The sequence below is a fragment of the Mobula hypostoma genome, chromosome 13 (genome assembly GCF_963921235.1).
Source record: "Mobula hypostoma chromosome 13, sMobHyp1.1, whole genome shotgun sequence".
NCBI lineage: Eukaryota > Metazoa > Chordata > Chondrichthyes > Myliobatiformes > Myliobatidae > Mobula > Mobula hypostoma.
Window position 1 is genome coordinate 50,604,070 of NC_086109.1, and position 20,081 is coordinate 50,624,150.

Sequence of the window (20,081 nt, forward strand, 5' to 3'; positions counted from 1 at the left end):
CCTCATGCCCTATTCCCTGTTCCACTGCCCATCCCCTAATGCCCCATTCCCTGTTCCACTACCCATTCCCTCATGCCCCATTCCCTGTTCCACTACCCATTCCCTCATGCCCCTTTCCCTGTTCCACTGCCCATCCCCTAATGCCCCATTCCCTGTTCCACTACCCATTCCCTCATGCCCCTTTCCCTGTTCCACTACCCATTCCCTATTCCACTACCCATTCCCTCATGCCCTATTCCCTGTTCCACTGCCCATCCCCTAATGCCCCATTCCCTGTTCCACTACCCATTCCCTCATGCCCCATTCCCTGTTCCACTACCCATTCCCTCATGCCCCTTTCCCTGTTCCACTACCCATTCCCTCATGCCCTATTCCCTGTTCCACTGCCCATCCCCTAATGCCCCATTCCCTGTTCCACTAGCTATTCCCTATTTCCCTACCCATTCCCTGTTCCACTGCCCATTCCCTACCTTACCCCCACCGATGATCCTGCCACGTGGTCTGGCCGGATGTGTACAGACGTCATGTCCGGCGGCGCCTGGCCGGTCCTGGAGCGGCGACGGCGACTGTTTCCGGGCTCTGTGTCCAGGGAGACGGGAACCGGCGGGGGAAGCGAGCCGGACGGGGACTCTCAGGCCGTCAGTAATTCAGTGGCTCCCATGAACGTGCAGCGGCGGAGTGAGGCCAGGGAGGCGAGCCCGGTGTTGAGCCGGGCGCCGGCTGGGAGACCTCGGGCTGTTAGTGTCGGTCCGGGTCCGGGCCTCGGCGCCCTGCTAATGCAGCAGCCGCTGTCCCGACAGCAGCTGAAGCGGCTGGAGGAGCACCGGTACCGGAGCGCCGGCGCCTCGCTGCTAGAGCCGTTAATGCAGGTGTGGTGGGAGTGGTTGGTTAGCCGTCTCCCGCTCTGGATGGCGCCTAACGCTATCACCGTCACCGGGCTGGCTCTCAACGTGTGTACCACCCTCATCCTTATCCTGTACTGCCCGACGGCCACCGAGCAGGTGAGTGCACGGTTCCATCTCCACATGGTTACTGTACGGAGTCTAATGTACTGTCCCATCTTCAAATGGTTAATGTACACGGACTAATGCAATGTCCCATCTCCAAATGGTTACTATATGGGGTCTAATACACTGTCCCATCTCCAAATGGTTACTATACGGGGTCTAATGTACTGTCCCATCTCTAAATGGTTAATGTACACGGACTAATGCAGGGTCCCATCTCCAAATGGTTAATGTACACGGACTAATGCAGGGTCCCATCTCCAAATGGTTAATGTACACGGACTAATTCAATGTCCCATCTCCAAATGGTTAATGTACACGGACTAATTCCGTGTCCCATCTCCAAATGGTTAATGTACACGGACTAATGCAGGGTCCCATCTCCAAATGGTTAATGTACACGGACTAATGCAATGTCCCATCTCCAAATGGTTAATGTACACGGACTAATGCAGGATCCCATCTCCAAATGGTTACTGTACAGTATCTCATCTCCAGATGGTTAATAGACAAGGTCCTTTCTCCACAGGATTAGTGTACAAGGTCTTACACATGTTCTCTCCTACCCCCAGTGGTCACTGGAGTGTGATTACTATACACTGCCTCTCCCACCGTCCCATTCCCAGTGGTCACTGGGGTGTGATTAGTGTAGACTGCCCCTCTCACTATCCTACCCCCAGTGGTCACTGGAGTGTGATTAGTATACATCGACTCTCTCACTGTCCCAGTCACTTGCAAGATGTACCAACCCACTGCAATGCTTATTCTATGAAATTGAATGCATTCTCTCTGTCAAGCATAGTTCCAGATTCAAACATGCTCATTTATCACAGTTACATTGTAACTTACAATGAAGTGTGTTTATTTTAAAAACCGACACTACCTGAGGATGTGCTGGGGACAACCCGCAATTGTCACCACATATTCTAGCCCCAACATAGCACACCCATAGTTCTCAGAATGAACAGAGCAAAACAAGTATTAAAACCAGTCCTGTTCCTCCCTCCCACCCATACACATTCATGCACACACAGAGATACAGACGCACGCACAGACACATGTCTTCAACCCCAGGACTAGCCATCTTGGGCCTCCAGTGGAGCAGAACTAGGCCATTCGGCCCATTGAGTTTGCTTTGCCTTTCCATCAAGGTCGATTTGTTATCCCTCTCAACCCCATTCCCCTGCTTTCTCCCCATAACCCTTTCTCAAATGCTGAGAAAGACCAAGTGTTTAACATTTCGGGTGGAAGAGTTGGGTACAGAAACCTCAGGTCCCACACCATCAGATTCAGAAACAGTTATTACCCCTACAACAATCATGCTCCTGAACCAGTGTGGATAACTTCACTCACCTTAACACTGAACTGATTCCACAACCTACAGACTCATTTTCAAGGACTCAACAACTGGTTCTCAGTGTTATTTGTATTTCCATAGTGAACACTGGTTGTTTGTTAGCTTTTGTCAATGTACAGTTGTATTTTGTAAAATTCTACTGTAATGTTTTACTTAAATCCATACAGCATGGTAATGGGCTTCCAGTGCAACGAGCTCACATTGCCCTATTACACCCACTCTCAAACTCATACTTCTTTGGAATTCGGATCTCAGCAGGTCAGGAACATCTATGGGAAAGAACAAACAGACGATGTTTCGGGCTGAGACCCTTCTTCAGGTCTTTGGAACGTTGTCTGTTTATTCCCCTCCATAGATGCTGCCTGACCTGCTGAGTTCCTCTAGTATTTTGAGTGTGTTTCTCTGGTTATCCAGCATCTGCGAATCTCTGGTGTTTGTGTTTCTCTTGTTTTTATTTCCTGTAAAGACCAAAAAAAAATGAATTTCATGGTAATATATATATAGGCAGCCGTTAGTCTCATGAGACCATGGATTTGCACCTTGGAAGGTTTCCAGGGCGCAGGCCTGGGCAAGGTTGTATGGAAGACCAGCAGTTGCCCATGCTGCAAGTCTCCCCTCTACACGCCACTGATGTTGTCTAAGGGCATTAGGACCCATACAGCTTGGCACCGGTGTCATTGCAGAGCAATGTGTGGTTAAGTGCCTTGCTCAAGGACACACACGCTGCCTCAGCCAAGGCTCGAACTAGTGACCTTCAAATCACTAGATGAACGCCTTAACCACTTGGCCACATGCCAACACAATGCTAAAATATAAGTACAGTAGATTCTGGTTATTTGGGCAATTTTATAATTGGGGTAGCCACTTATTTGGGACAACTCTGCAAGAACAAAAAGTAATCGATTATTTGGCTACTATGCTGCTTATTTGGGGCAGGAGACTTGCTGAACAGGATCTAACTGGCTTCAGTTGCGTGCCGTGTAGCCATTGGGCACTACACCATGATTGAAGTGATCAGTTTTTAAATATCATCAGTGGTATGTGTTTGTGTTCAAATATCAGTGCTTTTTGTCACTGATAGTTGGTGAGAAATAAGCAGCAAGACAATTCGGAACTGTTTTACTCACTGCTGTTTCAAGCATTCAGGCTTGGAGATGCCAGAAACGTTCGGGAGTGAAAATGAAACAATTTCACTACTTCAGCAAGTTAGGAACTACAAAGAATTTGAAGGTATCGACAATCATCTTGAATGTTACAATGAAAATGAAGATTTGGAGGATGCAATCGTCGAAAGCATTGTGTGAAGGCAGTCCATTATCTGCACTAGGTGTCTGCGATTTTGTGTGTTGTGTACACTAGATGAATTCCTCCAATGACTAATACAAAGTTTTCTAGTACTGTAGTATTATTTGCTGAGTTCTAATTTGTGCTGTATTTCATTTAATTACATAATAGAGGGGTGTTCTTTTAGAATGGAGATGAGGAATTTCTTTAGCCAGAAAGTGGATATCTGGAATTCTTTGCTACAGGCAGCTGTGGAGGCCAAGTCTTTATCTGCTTCTTTGCTTTTCAGATTGTTTGTCAATGATTTAGATGATGGTACTGATGGCTTTGTGGCAAAGTTTGTGGATGATACGAAGATAGGTGGAGGGTTAGGTAGTGCTGAGAAAGCAATGAATTACAGCAGGACTTAGAGAAATTGGAAGAACAGGCAAAAAAGTGGCAGATGGAATACAGCAAACACGAGGAATTCTGCAGATGCTGGAAGTTCAAGCAACACACATCAAAGCTGCTGGTGAACACAGCAGGCCAGGCAGCATCTCTAGGAAGAGGTACAGTCAACGTTTAGGGCCGAGACCCTTTGTCAGGACTAACTGAAGGAAGAGCTGTTGGCATTTATTTCCAGGGGAATCGAATATAAAAGCAAAGAGATAATGCTGAGCCTTTATAAGACACTGGTCAGGTCGCACTTGAAGTATTGTCAACAGTTTTGGGTCTCATATCTCAGAAAGAATGTGTCCAGAGTGTCCTCCTCTTGGAGAGAGTCCAGAGGAAGTTCATGAGGATGATTCTGGGAATGAAGGGGTTAACATAGGAGTGTTTGGTTGCCTTAGGCCTGTACTCACTGGAATTTAGAAGAATGCTTGGGGAATCTCATTGAAACCTACCAACTATTGAAAGGGCTAGATAGGGTGGATGTGGAGAGGATGTTTCCTATGCTGAGCATTAGAACTAGAGGGCACAGCCTCAAAATTGAGGGGCAACCCTTTAGAACAGATGTAAGGACGGATTTCTTTTATAGCCAAAGAGTAGAAAATCTGTGGAATGCTCTGTTACAGACTGTGGTGGAGGCCAAGTCTGTGTGTATACTTAAGGAGGAAGCTGATCATTTTCTGAGCAGTTAGGGCATCAAAGGATATGGTGAGGAGGCAGGTGTATGGGGTTGAGTAGGATCCAGGATCAGCCATGATAGAATGGTTGAGTTGACTTGATGGGCTGAAAGGCCTAATTCTGATCCTACATCTTGTGGTCTTTATGTATATTTAAAGAAGAGGTTAATAGATTCTTGATTGGTCAGGGCATGAAGGGATATGGGGGGGGGGAGGGTAGGAGATTGTGGCTGAGAGGAAAATTGGGTCAGCCAGTATGAAATGGTAGAGCAGACTAGATGGGCCAAGTGGCCTAATTCTACTACATTATCTTATGGTCTTCTAATTTGTTATTCACTTTTCTTGCTTTTTTTATGTTGCTTTTTAATTACTGCTGTGAAACTTCAGCTGATTGGAGTAGATGCTTAATTGGGCTAAAATATACTTTGTGTTGACATATGCCAGTTAACCAGAGTGCACCATACTTTGCATTTTTTAACATTTGGTTTACTTGCCTCCACATTTTTGGCTTCACTTCCAGGTTTTTGTCAGGATGTCATGCTGAAGCTTTATACGGCATTAGTCAGACCGCACTTGGAGTATTGTGAGCAGTTTTGGGTCCCTTATCTAAGAAAGGATTGGCGAGGATGCAGAGGAGGTTCACAAGGATGATTCTGGGAATTAAAAGACTTGCATATGATGAGTGTTTGATGGTTCTGGGTCTGTACTCGCTGCTGGAGGGATCTTATTGAAACCTATTTAATATTGAAAGCTTAGATGGAGTGGATGTTTCTTGTAGTGGGGCATCTAGAACCAGTGGGCACAGCTTCAGAATAGAAAGATGTTCATTTAGAACAGAGATGAGTAGGAAATTCTTTAGTGGTGAACATATGGAACTCCAGGCCATGTCATTGGGTATATTTAAAGCAGAAGTTGATAGGCCCATTATTAAGGGCTTCAAAGGGTACAGGGAGAAGGCAGATAAGAGGTTGAGTGGGATAATAAATCAACCTTGATAGAATGGTGATGCAGACTCAGTGGGCCAAATAGCCTAATTCTGCTCCAGTGTCTTTTGGTCTTCTATGCGAATGTGGGAGTTGTGCTTGTGTAAGGGGTGGTGTTGTAATATATTTATTTTAATACGGGGCAGAGTCCCCACCAGCCCACAACCTCCAAAGACCCTGGTTTACCCCTAACCTAATCATGGGTCAATTTATAATGAGCAGTTAACCTACTCGGTACATCTTCGGACTGTGGGAGGAAACAGGATTACCCAGAGAAAACCCATACATTCCTTGGGGAGGTCAAACAGAAAACTCTTTACAGATGACACTGGAATTGAACTCTGAACTGACACCCTGAGCTGTAATAGTGTCAAACTGACTGCTATATTACCATGGTGCCCAAGTAATTGTACTAGAGAACCTTGTTGAGAAACACACCACACCATAGTTTTGCACTTTTCTGTGCTTCAGATCGATCCACTCTGCATTACTAATTGGCTGATGATTGATTTTTGTCTTACTGGGGCCCTCAAATGTGATATTTGGTATTTGTAGCTGCAAACATTTGCAATATTTTATTGATGTGCTGGGCTCTGTGCCATTAAAGAGAACATAGAACAGGACAGCACAGGAACAGACTCTTGGGTTTACAATGTTGTGCTGACCCAATGAAATGAGTAATCAAATGGTGAACTCGTCTCTTCTGCCTACACAATGTCCATATCCTTCCATTTTCCTTGTGTTCATGTGCCTGTCTAAATGCCTCTTAAAAGTCTCCTGTACTGTACTGGCCTCTACCACCATCCCAGGCAGCGCATTGGAGGCACTCACTCATAGTCATAGAAAAGTGCAGCACAAAAACAGGCCCTTTGGCCCAACTAGTTCAGGCTTGGATTTACCCTATCTAGCTTTAGATGGTTATGTGCTATGTTGTATAACGTGGGTGAACATGGTCTTTCCATGATCATGATTGTTCTTGGCAAATTTTTCCACAGAAGTGGTTTGCCATTGCCTTCCTCCGAGCAGTGTCTTACAAGAGGGGTGACACCAGCTATTATCTGTACTCTTCAAAGACTGTCTGCCTGGCATCAGTGGTCGCATAACCAGGACTTATGATATGCACCAGCTGTTCATATGACCATCCACCACCTGCTGCCATGGCTTCAAGTAACCCAGATCAAGATGTGGGTGGTGTGGCTAAGCAGGTGACCCGGAGGCTAGAAGAGGGAAAAGCACCTTACACCTCCTTTAGTAGAGATGTGTTTCCACTTTGCCACCCCACGTATCTATAATTGTACCTTTATCAAATCTCCGCTCAGTCTTCTATGTCCAAGGAATAATGTCAATCTTTCCTTGTAATGCAGGGCATCCTTGTAAATGTTCTCAATGTCAAAGTACAGTCGGCCCTCCTTATCCGCAAATTCCGCATTCGCGAATTCAACCAACCGCGAATCGGGAAAACCCGAATGTTCTCTCTCCAGCACTCGTTGTTCGAGCATTGTTTGCGTCGCGTCTTGTTCATTCGCTACTTTGTTTCTGTAAAAAAATGGCTCCTAAAAAGCATTTATATGGTCAAAGCAATTCCTCAAAGGCCAAGAGGGAGCATAAAGTGCTACCTTTCGCCAAGAAATTAGAAATATTGGATCTTTTGAAAAGTGTCATGTCGCATTCTGAAGTGGGCTGTAAGGTCAGTAAGAACGAATCGAGCATTTGCACAATAAAGCAGAAAGAAGCTGAAATTCGTGGAAATGTTAGTGCTAGGGATGGCTGGCTGGCAATGTAAAGCGCTACAGCCTCAAGGACTTAAATGTCACGGGAGAATCGGGATTGGCTGATGCCGAGGCGGCATCGGCGTTCCCAGAAGAGCTACGATGGTTGCGTCTGTACTGAACACGTACAGACTTTTTTCTTGTCATTATTCCCTAAACAATACAGTATAGCAACTATATACATAGCATTTATGTTGTATTAGGTATTATAAGTCAACGGAACAGAAACACTGCGGGCGGCGGGTCCTGTGCTGCCCTGGGTCCTAAAGTCTACCGGCGCTGAGACAGATTAAATAAGGTCTGGAGCTACCCCGGGTCCTAAAGTCCACCCACACTGAGACAGGTTAAATAAGGGACTTGAGCATCCGCGTTTTTTGGTATCTGCGGGGGGTCTCGGAACCAATCCCTCGCGGATTGAACTGTATATTTACTTTCAAAGTGTATACTACATGTACCCTTGAGATTTGCCTCCTTACAGCCAGACACAAAACAAAGAGCCCATTTGAGAAGAAAGACTGCCCAATGTGTATAGAAAAACACAAATGTTAACAACAAAAGGAAGCAAACAACCGAGGTTCACAAAAGTGAGTCCATAGCCACAAAGTCAGTCATCATCTTAGTTCAGCACAGACATGAGTACACCTCATAGAGCAGCAAGCTGATCTGGCCTGTTTCTTGCTCTTGGACTTGAGCCCTGCTGTTTCAATATGCTCCCGGACCTGGGCCATGTTGCCTCTCTGTACTTTTTGAACCTTATTTACATCTTTCCTGTGCATAGGTGACCAAAGCTGTTCACAATACTCAAATTAGGCCTCACCAACATCTTATACCACTTCAACATAACATCCCTTCTCCTGTACTCAATAGATTGATTTATGAAGGCCAATGTGCCAGAAGCTTTCTTTACGACCCTATCTACCTGTGAAGCCACTTTCAATGAATCATGGACCCAGATCCCTTTGTTCTACCACACTCCTCAGTGTCTTACTGTTCACTGTGTAAGACTTACCCTGATTGGTCCTACTGAAGTGCAAAACCTCACACTTGTCTGCATTAAATTCCATCTGCTATTTTTCAGCTCATTCTTCCAGCTGGTCCAGATCCTTCTGCAAGCTCTGATCATGTTCCTCACAGTCTATTATGCCCCCAATCTTGGTGGTGTTAACAAATTTGCTGATCTAGTTAACCACATTATCATCCAGATTGGTGATATAGATGACAAACAACAACGGATCCAGTATTGATCCCTGTGGCAGTCCGTTAGTAACAGGCCTCTAGTCAGCGAGGCAACTATCTACTACCATTCTGGCTTCTCCCACAAAGCCAATGTCTAATCCAATTTATAACCTCATTTTGAATGTGAAGTGACTGAACCTTCTTGACCAACTTGCCATGTGAGACCATGTTGAAAGCCTTGTTGAAGTCCATAAAGATAACATCAACTGCCTTGCCTTCATCAACTTTCCTGGTAACCACTCTGTAAGATTAATTAGATACAAACTATCACGTACAAAACCATGCTGAGACTATCCCATATCTATCCAAATACTCATGAATCCGATCCCTTAGAATACCTTCCAATAATTTTCCCACTACTGATGTCAGACTCACCAGCCTATAATTTTCTGGTTTATTTTTAGAGCCTTTCCTAAACAATGGAACAACATTAGCTTTTCTCCAATCCTTTGATATCTCACATGTCACTAAGGATAATTTAAATATCTCTGCTAGGGCCCCAGCAATTTCTGCATATGCCTCCCACAGGGTACAAGGTAACACCTTGTCAGGCCCTGGGGATTTATCTACAATAATTTGCATTAAGATAGCAAACACTTCCTCCTCTGTAATCTGTATAGGCTCTATGACTTCGATGCTGCTTTGCCTCACTTCTGTAGAATCTGTGTCCATCTCCTGAGTAAATACAGATTTAAAAAAAAATCCACTTAAGATTCCCTCCATCTCTTTGGCTCCACGCATATCTTCCAGCGGATCAATTTCTTCCCTTGCAATGTTTTCCTCTGCACATATCTATGTAATCCCTTAGGATTCTCTTTTACTTTGTCTGCCTGGGTAACCCTTTAACCCTCCTGATTTTTTTCGTAAGTATTCTGCATTCCTTGTACTTGTAAGCACCTCATTTGTTCCTACCTGACACTCGCTGCTATGCACTTACTTTTTTTTCTTAACCAGGATCACACTATCTCTTGAAAAGCCAAAGTTCCCTAAACATGTTATCGTTACCTTTTATTCTGACAGGTACATACAAGCTTTGTGCTCTCAAAAGCACCCTTGCTAAAAAAAAACAGCCTGCCCCAATCCACACTTGCCAGATCATTTCTGATACCATCAAAAATGGCATTTCTCCAATTTAGAATCTCAACCCATGGACCAGATCTATCTTTTTCCATATTTACTTTGAAATTAATGGCATTATGAACACTAGCTGCAAGGTGTTCCTCTCCATAGATTTCTGCCAACCGCCCTGTCTCATTCCCTATTTGGAGATTAAGAGTTGTGCACTCTCTTGTTGGAACTTTTACGTACTGATTAAGAAAACTTTTCTGACCACATTTAACAAACTCCATCCCATCTAGTTCTTTTACTTAATGGGAGTCCCAGTCAATATGTGGAAAGTTAAAATCACCTACTATAACAGCCTTGTGTTTCTCACAGTCTGTGATCGCTCTACAAATTTGTCCCTCATTAGTCCTCAAGAGTCCTGTGGGTTGTTAGGTCATCTATAAGACAGCCTCATTACTCAGTTCCACCCCTAAGGTGGCATGGTGGTGTAGTGGTTAGCATAGCGTTTTACAGTATAGGCAACTTGGGTTCAATTCCCTCTGCTGCCTGTAAGGAGTTCGTATGTTCCCCCGTGACTACATGGGTTTCCTCTGTGTGATATTCATAGTGTTGCAGTTAGCGAGCCGATGTTACAGCTCAGGGTGTCGGTGTTCTGTGTTTAATTCGGGTACCATGTGTAAGGAGTTTGTACATTCTCACCACGAACTGCATGGGCTTCCTCCGGATGCTCCGGTTTCCTCCCACAGTTCACAGATGTACCATTTGGACATTGTAAATTGTCCTGTGATTAGGCTCTAATTAAATCGGGGGATTTTTGGGAGGCGTGGTTCAAAGGGCCTATTTCACGCTGTATCTCAATAAATAAAGGAATAATGCCTCACTAGACAAGTTCTTCACTCTGTCCTGACAGCACTGCCATGACATTCTCCCTGACTAGTAATGCCACACCTCCCCCTTAAGCCCTCTCGTTCCGTCGCGCCTAAACCTGATGTTGAGGGGTATGGCCACGTGGTACTCTGCACTGGCTGTTTCACCCCTTTCCTTTTCTGAATGTCACCCAGTCTCCTGTGGGCTGCGCCTTGGGTGTAACTACCTTTCTATGCGTCTAATCTGTCACCCCCTAAGCCTCCCAAATGATCTGGAGTTCATTCATTTCAATCTCCAACTCCTTAATGCGGAGTGTTGGAAGCTGCAGCTGGATGCACTTCTTACAGGTGAAGCTGTCAGGGACACTGGAGGTCTCCTTGGTTTCCCATACCCTGCAAAAGGAGCGTTCCACTATCCCACCTGGCATCTGTACGGTTCTAATTGTGCAAATATAAAGAAGGAAACAATTAATTAACTGGAAAAAAATTCTACCTCCAGTTTTTTGGCCTTCCTGGCCTCTCTGAATCCTCTCATATGAGAGGGATGCATTTAAGGTAAAAAGGGTTTAGACTTGCCTCTCACATCATCTTTGAAATCACCCCTTTCTACCTTAAATGCGTGCCCTCTGGTATTAGATATTTCAACCCTGGGAAGAGGGTATTGTTTCTCTACTCTATTTATGCCTCATGACTTTATCAACCTCTATCAGATCTCCCCTCATCTTCAGCCACTCCAGAGAAAATTATCCAAGTTTGTCCAAGCTCTCATTATAGCACATTCCCTCTAATCCAGACAGCATCCTGTTAAACCTCTTTTGCACCCTCCCCAAGGCCCCAACATCCTTCCTATAATGGGGCAGCCAGAACTGTATGTAATACTCCAGATGCAGCCTAATTCCAGTGAGTCTTACTTCCAGTGGTTGGTAAGTGGATGGAAAAGATCCTGAGAGGCAGGACTTATGAACAATTGGAGAGGCATAATATCAGGAATAGTCAGCATGGCTTTGTCAAAGGCAGGTTATGCCTTAGGAGTCTGATTGATTTTTTTTTGAGGCTGTGACTAAACACATTGATGAGGGAAGAGCAATAGATGTAGTGTATATGGATTTCAGCAAGGTATTTGATAAGGTACCCCATGCAAGGCTTATTGAGAAAGTAAGGAGGCATGGGATCCAAGGAGACATTGCTTTGTGAATCCAGAACTGGCTTGCTCACAGAAGGCAGAGTGCTTGTAGACGGGTCATATTCTGTATGGAGGCTGGTGACCAGTAGTGTGCCTTGGATCTGTTCTGGGACCCCTTCTGTTCATGAGTTTTATAAATGACCTGCATGAGGAAGTGGAGGGATGGGTTAGTAAGTTTGCTGATGACACAAAGGTTGGGTGTGTTTGGAGGGCTGTCAGAGGTTACAGCGGGATATCGATAGGATGCAAAACTGGGCTGAGAAGTGGCAGATGGAGTTCAACCCAGATATGTGTGAGGTGGTTCATTTTGGTGGGTCAAATATGGCAAAATACAGTATTAGTGGTAAGACTCTTGGCAGTGTGAAGGATCAGAGGGATCTTGGGGTCCAAGTCCATAGGACACTCAAAGTTGCTGCACTGGTTGACTCTGTGGTTCAGAAGCATATGGTGCATTGGCCTTCATCAACCGTGGGATTGAGTTTAAGAGCCGCGAGGTAATGTTACAGCTATATAGGACCCCGGTCAGACCCCACTTGGAGTACTGTGCTCAGTTCTGGTCACCTTACTAGAGAATGGATGTGGAAACTATAGAAGGGGTGCAGAGGAGATTTAGAAGGATGTTGCCTGGATTGGGGGGCATTTCTTATGAGAATAGGTTAAGTGAACGCGGCCTTTTTTCCTTGGAGCGGTGACCTGATTGGTGTATGATTGATGAGAGGCATTGATCGTGTGGATAGTCAGAGGCTTTTTCCCAGGGCTGAAATGGGTAACAGGAGAGGGCATGGTTTTAAGGTGCTTGGAAGTAGGTACAGAGGAGATGTCAGGGGTAAGTTTTTTACACAGACAGTGGTGAGTGCGTGGAAAGGGCTGCCAGCGATGGTGGTGAAGGTGGATACGAAAGGGTATTTTAAGGGACTCCTGGATAGGTACATGGAGCTTAGAAAAACAGAGGGCTATGGGTAACCCTAGGTAATTTCTAAAGTAAGTACATATTCGGCACAGCATTGTGGGCTAAAGGGCCTGTATTGTGCTGTAGGTTTTCTGTGTTTCTAACTAGACTTTTAGAAAGCTGCAGCTTAACTTCCTGAATTAGTGCTTGACTGGTGAAGGCAAGTATGCCATATGTCTTCTTAGCCACCCTATCATCCTTTGTAGCTAGATCTCCCTGCTCATTAACATTGTTCCCTTACATTTGGTCTACCAAATTCTATGTTGCACTCTTTGAGCAAATTCTTTGAGAGGCTGGTTAAAGACTGATGGAACCGGTCTGCTGATGATGCCATAGCCAATGCACTGCATATTATCCTCACTCGCCTGGAGAAGAGGGATGCATATGTTAGAGTGCTGTTCCTGGACTGCAGTTCAGCATTCAACACCATAATTCCCTCCAGACTTGTCAGGAAGCTCAGAGACCTTGGCTTGCATCTCACCTTGTGCAGCTGGATTCTAGACAACAGGTGGTAAGGATGAGCTTCCTCACCTCTGCCCCTCAACACAGGAGCCCTTCAGGGTTGTGTTCTGCGTCCCCTTCTCCACTCCCTTTACACCCATGACTGTACTGCCACACACAGCTCCAATCCACTGAACAAATTCACAGATGACAGAACTTTGATTGGCCTTATTTTTAGTGGTGATGAGATAGCCTGCAGAGGAAAGATGTGGACACCCTGACACAGTGGTGCCAGGATAACAATTTCTCTGTCAATGTCCAAAAACAAAAGAGCTGATTGTGGATTACAGGAGGAACGGAGTCAGGTTTGCACTGATCAACAGCAATTGGTCTGCATTTGAGAGGGTGAGTAGTTTCAAGATCCTTGGTATACACATCACCAAAGATCTCAACTGGACTGTACAAACCAACTGTGTGGCAAAAAAAGCACAGCAGTGTCTCTTCCACCTCAGGCATGTGCCCTCAAATCCTCAAAACCTTCTACAGGGGCACCATTGAGAGCATACAGACTGGCTGTACCAGCACCTGGTACGGAAACTGCGCCAACCTTAATTGCTGGGCACTGCCGAGAGTGGCACAGCACATTTGTGTATGTGAACTTCCCAGCATTGAGGACGCTTATAGAAGCAGGTGCAGAAAGAAGGCCTGAAAGATCATCAGGGATATCAGTTCAGTCACCCCAACCATAAACTCAGCTGCTTCCGTCTGGCAAACAGTGCTGCAGCATTAAAGCCAGGACATCACACAAGCTACGGGACAGCTTCTTTCTACGAGCCATTAGACTTCTAAATTCACATGTATGTACATTGCAACGGAGTCATAACGCAAAGATTTTTACTCCCTCATGTTGTGGGATGGATGCAAGATTTAAATAAATTCTAAATTCCAAGGTGCAACACCACATCTGGCAGGGTTAAACTCTATCTGCCCTTTCTGTGCCCATATTTGCAACTGACCTATATCCCATTGTATTCTTTGCCAGTCTTAGACCATAAGACCCAGGAGCAGAATTAGGGCATTCAGTCCATCAGGTCTACTCCGCCATTCCATCATGGCTGAACCTGGATCCCACTCAACTCCATACACCTGCCTTTTCGCCATATCTTTTGATGCCCTGACTGATCAGGAAACTGCCTACTTCTACCTTAAATATACCCACAGACTAGACCTCCACCACAGTCTGTGGCAGAGCATTCTACAGATTCACTACTCTCTGGCTAAAAAAAATTCCTCCTCCTGTTCTCAAAGGTCACCCCTCAATTTTGAGGCTGTGCCCTCTAGTTCTGGATACCACCACCAGAGGAAACATCCTCTCCTCATCCACCCTATCTAGTCCTTTCAACATATGGTAGGTTTCAGTGAGATCCCCATGCATTCTTCCAAATTTCAATGAGTACAGGCCCAAAGCTGCAAAACGCTGCTCATATGTTAACCCCTTCATTCCTGGAATCATCCTTGTGAACCTCCCCTGGACTCTGTCCAATAACAAGACATCCTTTCTGAGATACGGGACCTAAAACCGTCAGCAATACTCCATGTGCGGCCTGACTAGTGTCTTATAAAGGCTCAGCATGATAGAACATAGAATAATACAGCACAGTACAGGCCCTTCGACCCACAATGTTGTGCCGATCCTCAAACCCTGCCTCCCATATAAGCCCCCACGTTAAATGATCTCCTTGCTTTTAAATTCTTTTTCTAATTCCTAATTTTTTATTGCAACACCAACAAATTACACTCAATACAACCAGTTGCCAATTACATTTTAAGCAACGCACATCAAAGTTGCTGGTGAACACAGCAGGCCAGGCAGCATCTCTAGGAAGAGGTACAGTCGACGTTTCGGGCCGAGACCCTTCATCAGGACTAACTGAAAGAAGAGCTAGTAAGAGATTTGAAAGGGGGAGGGAGAGATCCAAAATGATAGGAGAAGACAGGAAGTGGAGGGATGGAGCCAAGAGCTGGGAAGTTGATTGGCGAAAGGAATATGTGAGGATCATGGGACAGGACGGCCAGGGAGAAAGAAAAGGGGGAGGGGGGAAAAACCCAGAGGATGGGCAAGGGGTATAGTGAGAGGGACAGAGGGAGAAAAAGGAGAGAGAGAGAAAGATTGTGTGTATATAAATAAATAACGAATGGGGTATGAGGGGGAGGTGGGGCATTAGCGGAAGCTTGAGAAGTCAATGTTCATGCCATCAGGTTGGAGGCTACCCAGACGGAATATAAGGGGTTGTTCCTCCAACCTGAGTGTGGCTTCATCTTTACTGTAGAGGAGGCCGTGGATAGACATATCAGAATGGGAATGGGATGTGGAATTAAAATGTGTGGCCACTGGGAGATCCTGCTTTCTCTGGCGGACAGAGCGTAGGTGTTCAGCGAAACGATCTCCCAGTCTGCGTCAGGTCTCGCCAATTATATAGAAGGCCACATCGGGAGCACCGGACGCAGTATATCACCCCAGCCAACTCACAGGTGAAGTGTCGCCTCACCTGGAAGGACAGTCTGGGGCCCTGAATGGTGGTAAGGGAGGAAGTGTAAGGGCATGTGTAGCATTTGTTCCGCTTACAAGGATAAGTGCCAGGAGGGAGCTCAATGGGGAGGGATGGGGAGAACGAATGGACAAGGGAGTCGTGTAGGGAGCGATCCCTGCGGAAAGCGGGAGGGGGGTGGGAGGGAAAGATGTGCTTAGTTGTGGGATCCCGTTGGAGGTGGCAGAATATATGGAGAATAATATGTTGGACCCGGAGGCTGGTGGGGTGGTAGGTGAGGACAAGGGGAACCCTATTCCTAGTGGGGTGGCGGGAGGATGGAGTGAGAGCAGATGTCCGTGAAATGGGGGAGATGCGCTTGAGAGCGGAGTTGATGGTGGAGGAAGGGAAGCCCCTTTCTTTAAAAAAAGGGGGACATCTCCCTCATCCTGGAATGAAAAGCCTCATCCTGAGAGCAGATGCGGCGGATGACATTTTTGCAAGGGGATGGCATTTTTGCAAGAGACGGAGTGAGAAGAGGAATAATCCAGATAGCTGTGAGAGTCAGTAGGCTTATAGTCGACATCAGTAGATAAGCTGTCTCCAGAGATAGAGATAGAGACAGAAAGATCTGGAAAGGGGAAGGAGGTGTTGGAAATGGACCAGGTAAACTTGAGGGCAGGCTGAAAGTTGGAGGCAAAGTTAATGAAGTCAACGAGCTCTGCATGCGTGCAGGAAGCAGCGCCAATGCAGTCGTCGATGTAGCGAAGGAAAAGTGGGGGACGGATACCAGAATAGGTTTGGAACACAGATTGTTCCACAAAGCCAACAAAAAGGCAGGCATAGCTAGGACCCATACAGGTGCCCATAGCTACACCTTTAGTTTGGAGGAAGTGGGAGGAGCCAAAGGAGAGTTTCGCTGAAACTCTTACTCTTACTTTACTATTAGGAGTAAGGACTAATTCCACTAGACGGAGCAGAGTGGTGGTAGAGGGGAACTGGTTTCGCTGAGACCCGACGCAGACGAGATCGTTTCGCTGAGACCTGACGCAGACTGGGAGATCGTTTCGCTGAACACCTACGCTCTGTCTGCCAGAGAAAGCAGGATCTCCCAGTGGCCACACATTTTAATTCCACGTCCCATTCCCATTCTGATATGTCTATCCATGGCTGCCTCTACTGTAAAGATGAAACCACACTCAGGTTGGAGGAACAACACCTTATATTCTGTCTGGGTAGCCTCCAACCTGATGGCATGAACATTGACTTCTCAAACTTCTGCTAATGCCCCACCTGCCCCTCGTACCCCATCAGTTATTTATTTAAATGCACGCATTCTTTCTCTCTCCTTTTTCTCCCTCTGTCCCTCTCACTAAACCCCTTGCCCATCCTCTGGGTTCCCCCCCCTTTTCTTTCTCCCTAGGCCCCCTGTCCCATGATCCTCTCATATCCCTTTTGTCAATCAACTGTCCAGCTCTTGGCTCCATCCCTCCTCCTCCTGTCTTCTCCTATCATTTCGGATCTCCCCCTCCCCCTCCCACTTTCAAATCTCTTACTAACTCTTTCTGTTAGTCCTGACTAAGGGTCTCGGCCTGAAACGTCGACTGTACCTCTTCCTAGAGATGCTGCCTGGCCTGCTGCGTTCACCAGCAACTTGGATGTGTGTTGCTTGAATTTCCAGCATCTGCAGAATTCCTCATGTTTGCCAATTACATTTTGACTGTTTATCCCAGCCACCACCCAACCTTCATCACCATCCCTCCCTCCACGCCTCTCTTCCCCCCCCATCCCTCTCCCCTCCACCAACCAACTGAATAGTAGTGCATACACAGACAAAGCATTCCTATTTTAACAAAAGACCTTTTAAGTTAGATATCAAATTTGTCCACATTAAGATTGTGTTTGGTCATGCATCATTTACTTTTGCTGATGAAAGTTCCAGGTAAGAAATGTCTAAAAAGCTCCGAAGCCAGTGAGTATTTGAAATATCATTGGGAGGTTTCCATCACTGGACTACATTCTTCTTAGCTGCAGTCAGGCCTGCCAGCCAGATCTTGCGTGTTTTTCCCGTAAGGGAAAGGTGGGAGTCATCGTTTAGAAGATGTACAGCGGGGTCCATTGGTAATTGTACCCCTGTTAATTCTGTAAGAATACTGGTAATATTCTGTTTCTCTGAAGGTAAATGGCAACATTACATTTGCCTTCTTTACCGCAGACTCAGCTTGTAAATTAGCCTTCTGGGAGTCTTGCACAAGGACTGCTAAGTCCCTCTGCACCTCTGTTTATGGTTATAAAATCTTAAGACATAGGAACAGAATTAGGCCATTCAGCCCTTCGAGCTGCTCTGCCATCCCATCATGGCTGATCTCAGATCCCACTCAACTGCATATGCTTGTCTTCTCACCATATCCTTTGATGACCCGACCGATCAGGAAGCAATCAGCTTCCACCTTAAATATACACACGGACACGGCCTCCACCGCAGTCTGTGGCAGAGTATTCACAGATTCACTGCCTCCTGGTAAAAAAAATTCCTCCTTACCTCTTCTAAAAGATTGCCTCTCAAAGTTGAGGCTGTGCCCTTTAGTTTTTGAACCTTCTCATTTAGATAAGTCTTTTTACCAAAATGTATTATCATACATTTTCCAACATGGTATTCCATCTGCCACTTCTTTGCCCATTCTTCCAATTTGTCTAAGTCCTGCTGCAATCGCATTGCTTCCTCAGCACTACCTACCCGTCCTCCACTTGTCTTCGTATCATCTGCAAACTTTGCCACAAAGCCATCAATTCCATTATCTAACTCATTGACAATGTGAAAAATAGTGATCCCAATACTCCCCCTGAGGAACACCACTAGTCACCGGCAGCCAACCAGAAAGGGTCCCTTTTATTCCCACTCACTGCCTCCTGGCTGTCAGCCATTTTTCTATCCATGCCGGTACCTTTCCTGTAATGCCATGGTATTTTATCGTTTTAAGCCGCCTCGTGTGGCGCCTTACCAAATACCTTCTGAAAATCCAAGTAAAAGACATCCACTGTCCATCCTGCTTGTTACTTCCTTGAAGAACTCTTAACAGATTTGTCAGGCAAGATTTCCCTTTACAGAAACAATGTTGACTTTAACTTATTGTATCATTAGTCTCCAAGAAACCCAAAACCTCATCCTTAATAATAGACTCCAACATTTTCCCAACCACTAAGATTAGGCTAACTGGCCTATAATTTCCTTTTGTTTGCCTTCCTCCCTTCTTGAAGATTGGAGTGACATTTGCAATCGTGCAATCCTCCGGGAACATGCCTAGAGTCAAGTCATTCTTGATGATGACTAATATATCTGTTATCTCTTCAGCAACTTCCCTCAGGCTGGGATGTAGTCCATCTGGTCCAGGTGACTTATCCACCTTAAGACCTTTCAGTTTGCCTAGCTCTTTTTTCTTTGTAATAGCAGTGGCTATTACTATGCTGTTCACACACTACCAATCTATGTATCACCTGTACACTTACTAGCCCACCCACTGACATTTTCATCAAGGTCACCTATATACATCACAAGCAGCAGAAGTCGCAGTACAGATCACTCCAGAATACCACTTGTCACAAAACTCAGTTAGATTAAGTTCCTTCAGTCACTACCTTCTATGAATTCTGAATCCAAATGGCCAATCCAACATTGATCCCATGTATCTTAATCTTCTGAATGAGCTTTCCATGAGGGACCTTATCAAGTGCCTTACCAAAATCCAAATATCAATCCTTCATCAATCACCCTCATCATCTCGCCAAAAAAATCTCAGACCTTGCCTGTGGCTAGAGAGGACACAACGATATTAGTCAAGGCCTCAGCAATCTCTTCTCTCACCTCTCTCAATAACCTGGGGTATATTCCATCAGGCCCTGGGCACTGAACCACCTTAATACTCTTTAAGAGACTTAATCACTCTTTCCTTTACTTCAAAATGCTCTAGCAATTAATACTCTTGGCACTGATCTCCCTATTCTCCACATCCTTTATCAGTAAATACTGATGTTAAATACTCATTAAGTACCTCACTCTCATTCTCCGCATCCAAGCAAATGTTCGTCTCTTTGTCCTTGAGTGATCCTACCCTCTCCCTTGTAATTCTCTTGCTCTTGATTTATGTATAAACGCCTTGGGATTCTTTTTCATCCTACTTCCCAAGGACTTTTCATGGCTCCTCCAGACTTCCCTAATTCCCTTCATTTCTTTTCTGGCTCCTTTATAATCCTCCAGGGCTCTGTTTGATTCGAGCTTCCTAAGCTTCACATACTTCCTTTTTCTTGAC

The 20,081-nt window shown here is 45.4% G+C and overlaps 1 protein-coding gene across 2 annotated transcripts in view; it reads left to right on the forward strand.

The window, feature by feature from the left end:
- The first annotated feature begins 538 nt into the window (after positions 1 to 538).
- LOC134355586 (choline/ethanolaminephosphotransferase 1-like) overlaps positions 539 to 20,081 on the forward strand; it is a 143,196-nt gene continuing 123,653 nt past the window's right edge. For both annotated transcript variants that reach the window (XR_010020129.1, XM_063065673.1), the window contains exon 1: positions 539 to 1,001. Coding sequence is in view for 1 of the 2 variants with exons in the window: in XM_063065673.1 (XP_062921743.1) it covers positions 660 to 1,001 (342 nt within the window). In the remaining variant the exon portion in view is untranslated. The remainder of the gene's footprint in view (positions 1,002 to 20,081) is intronic.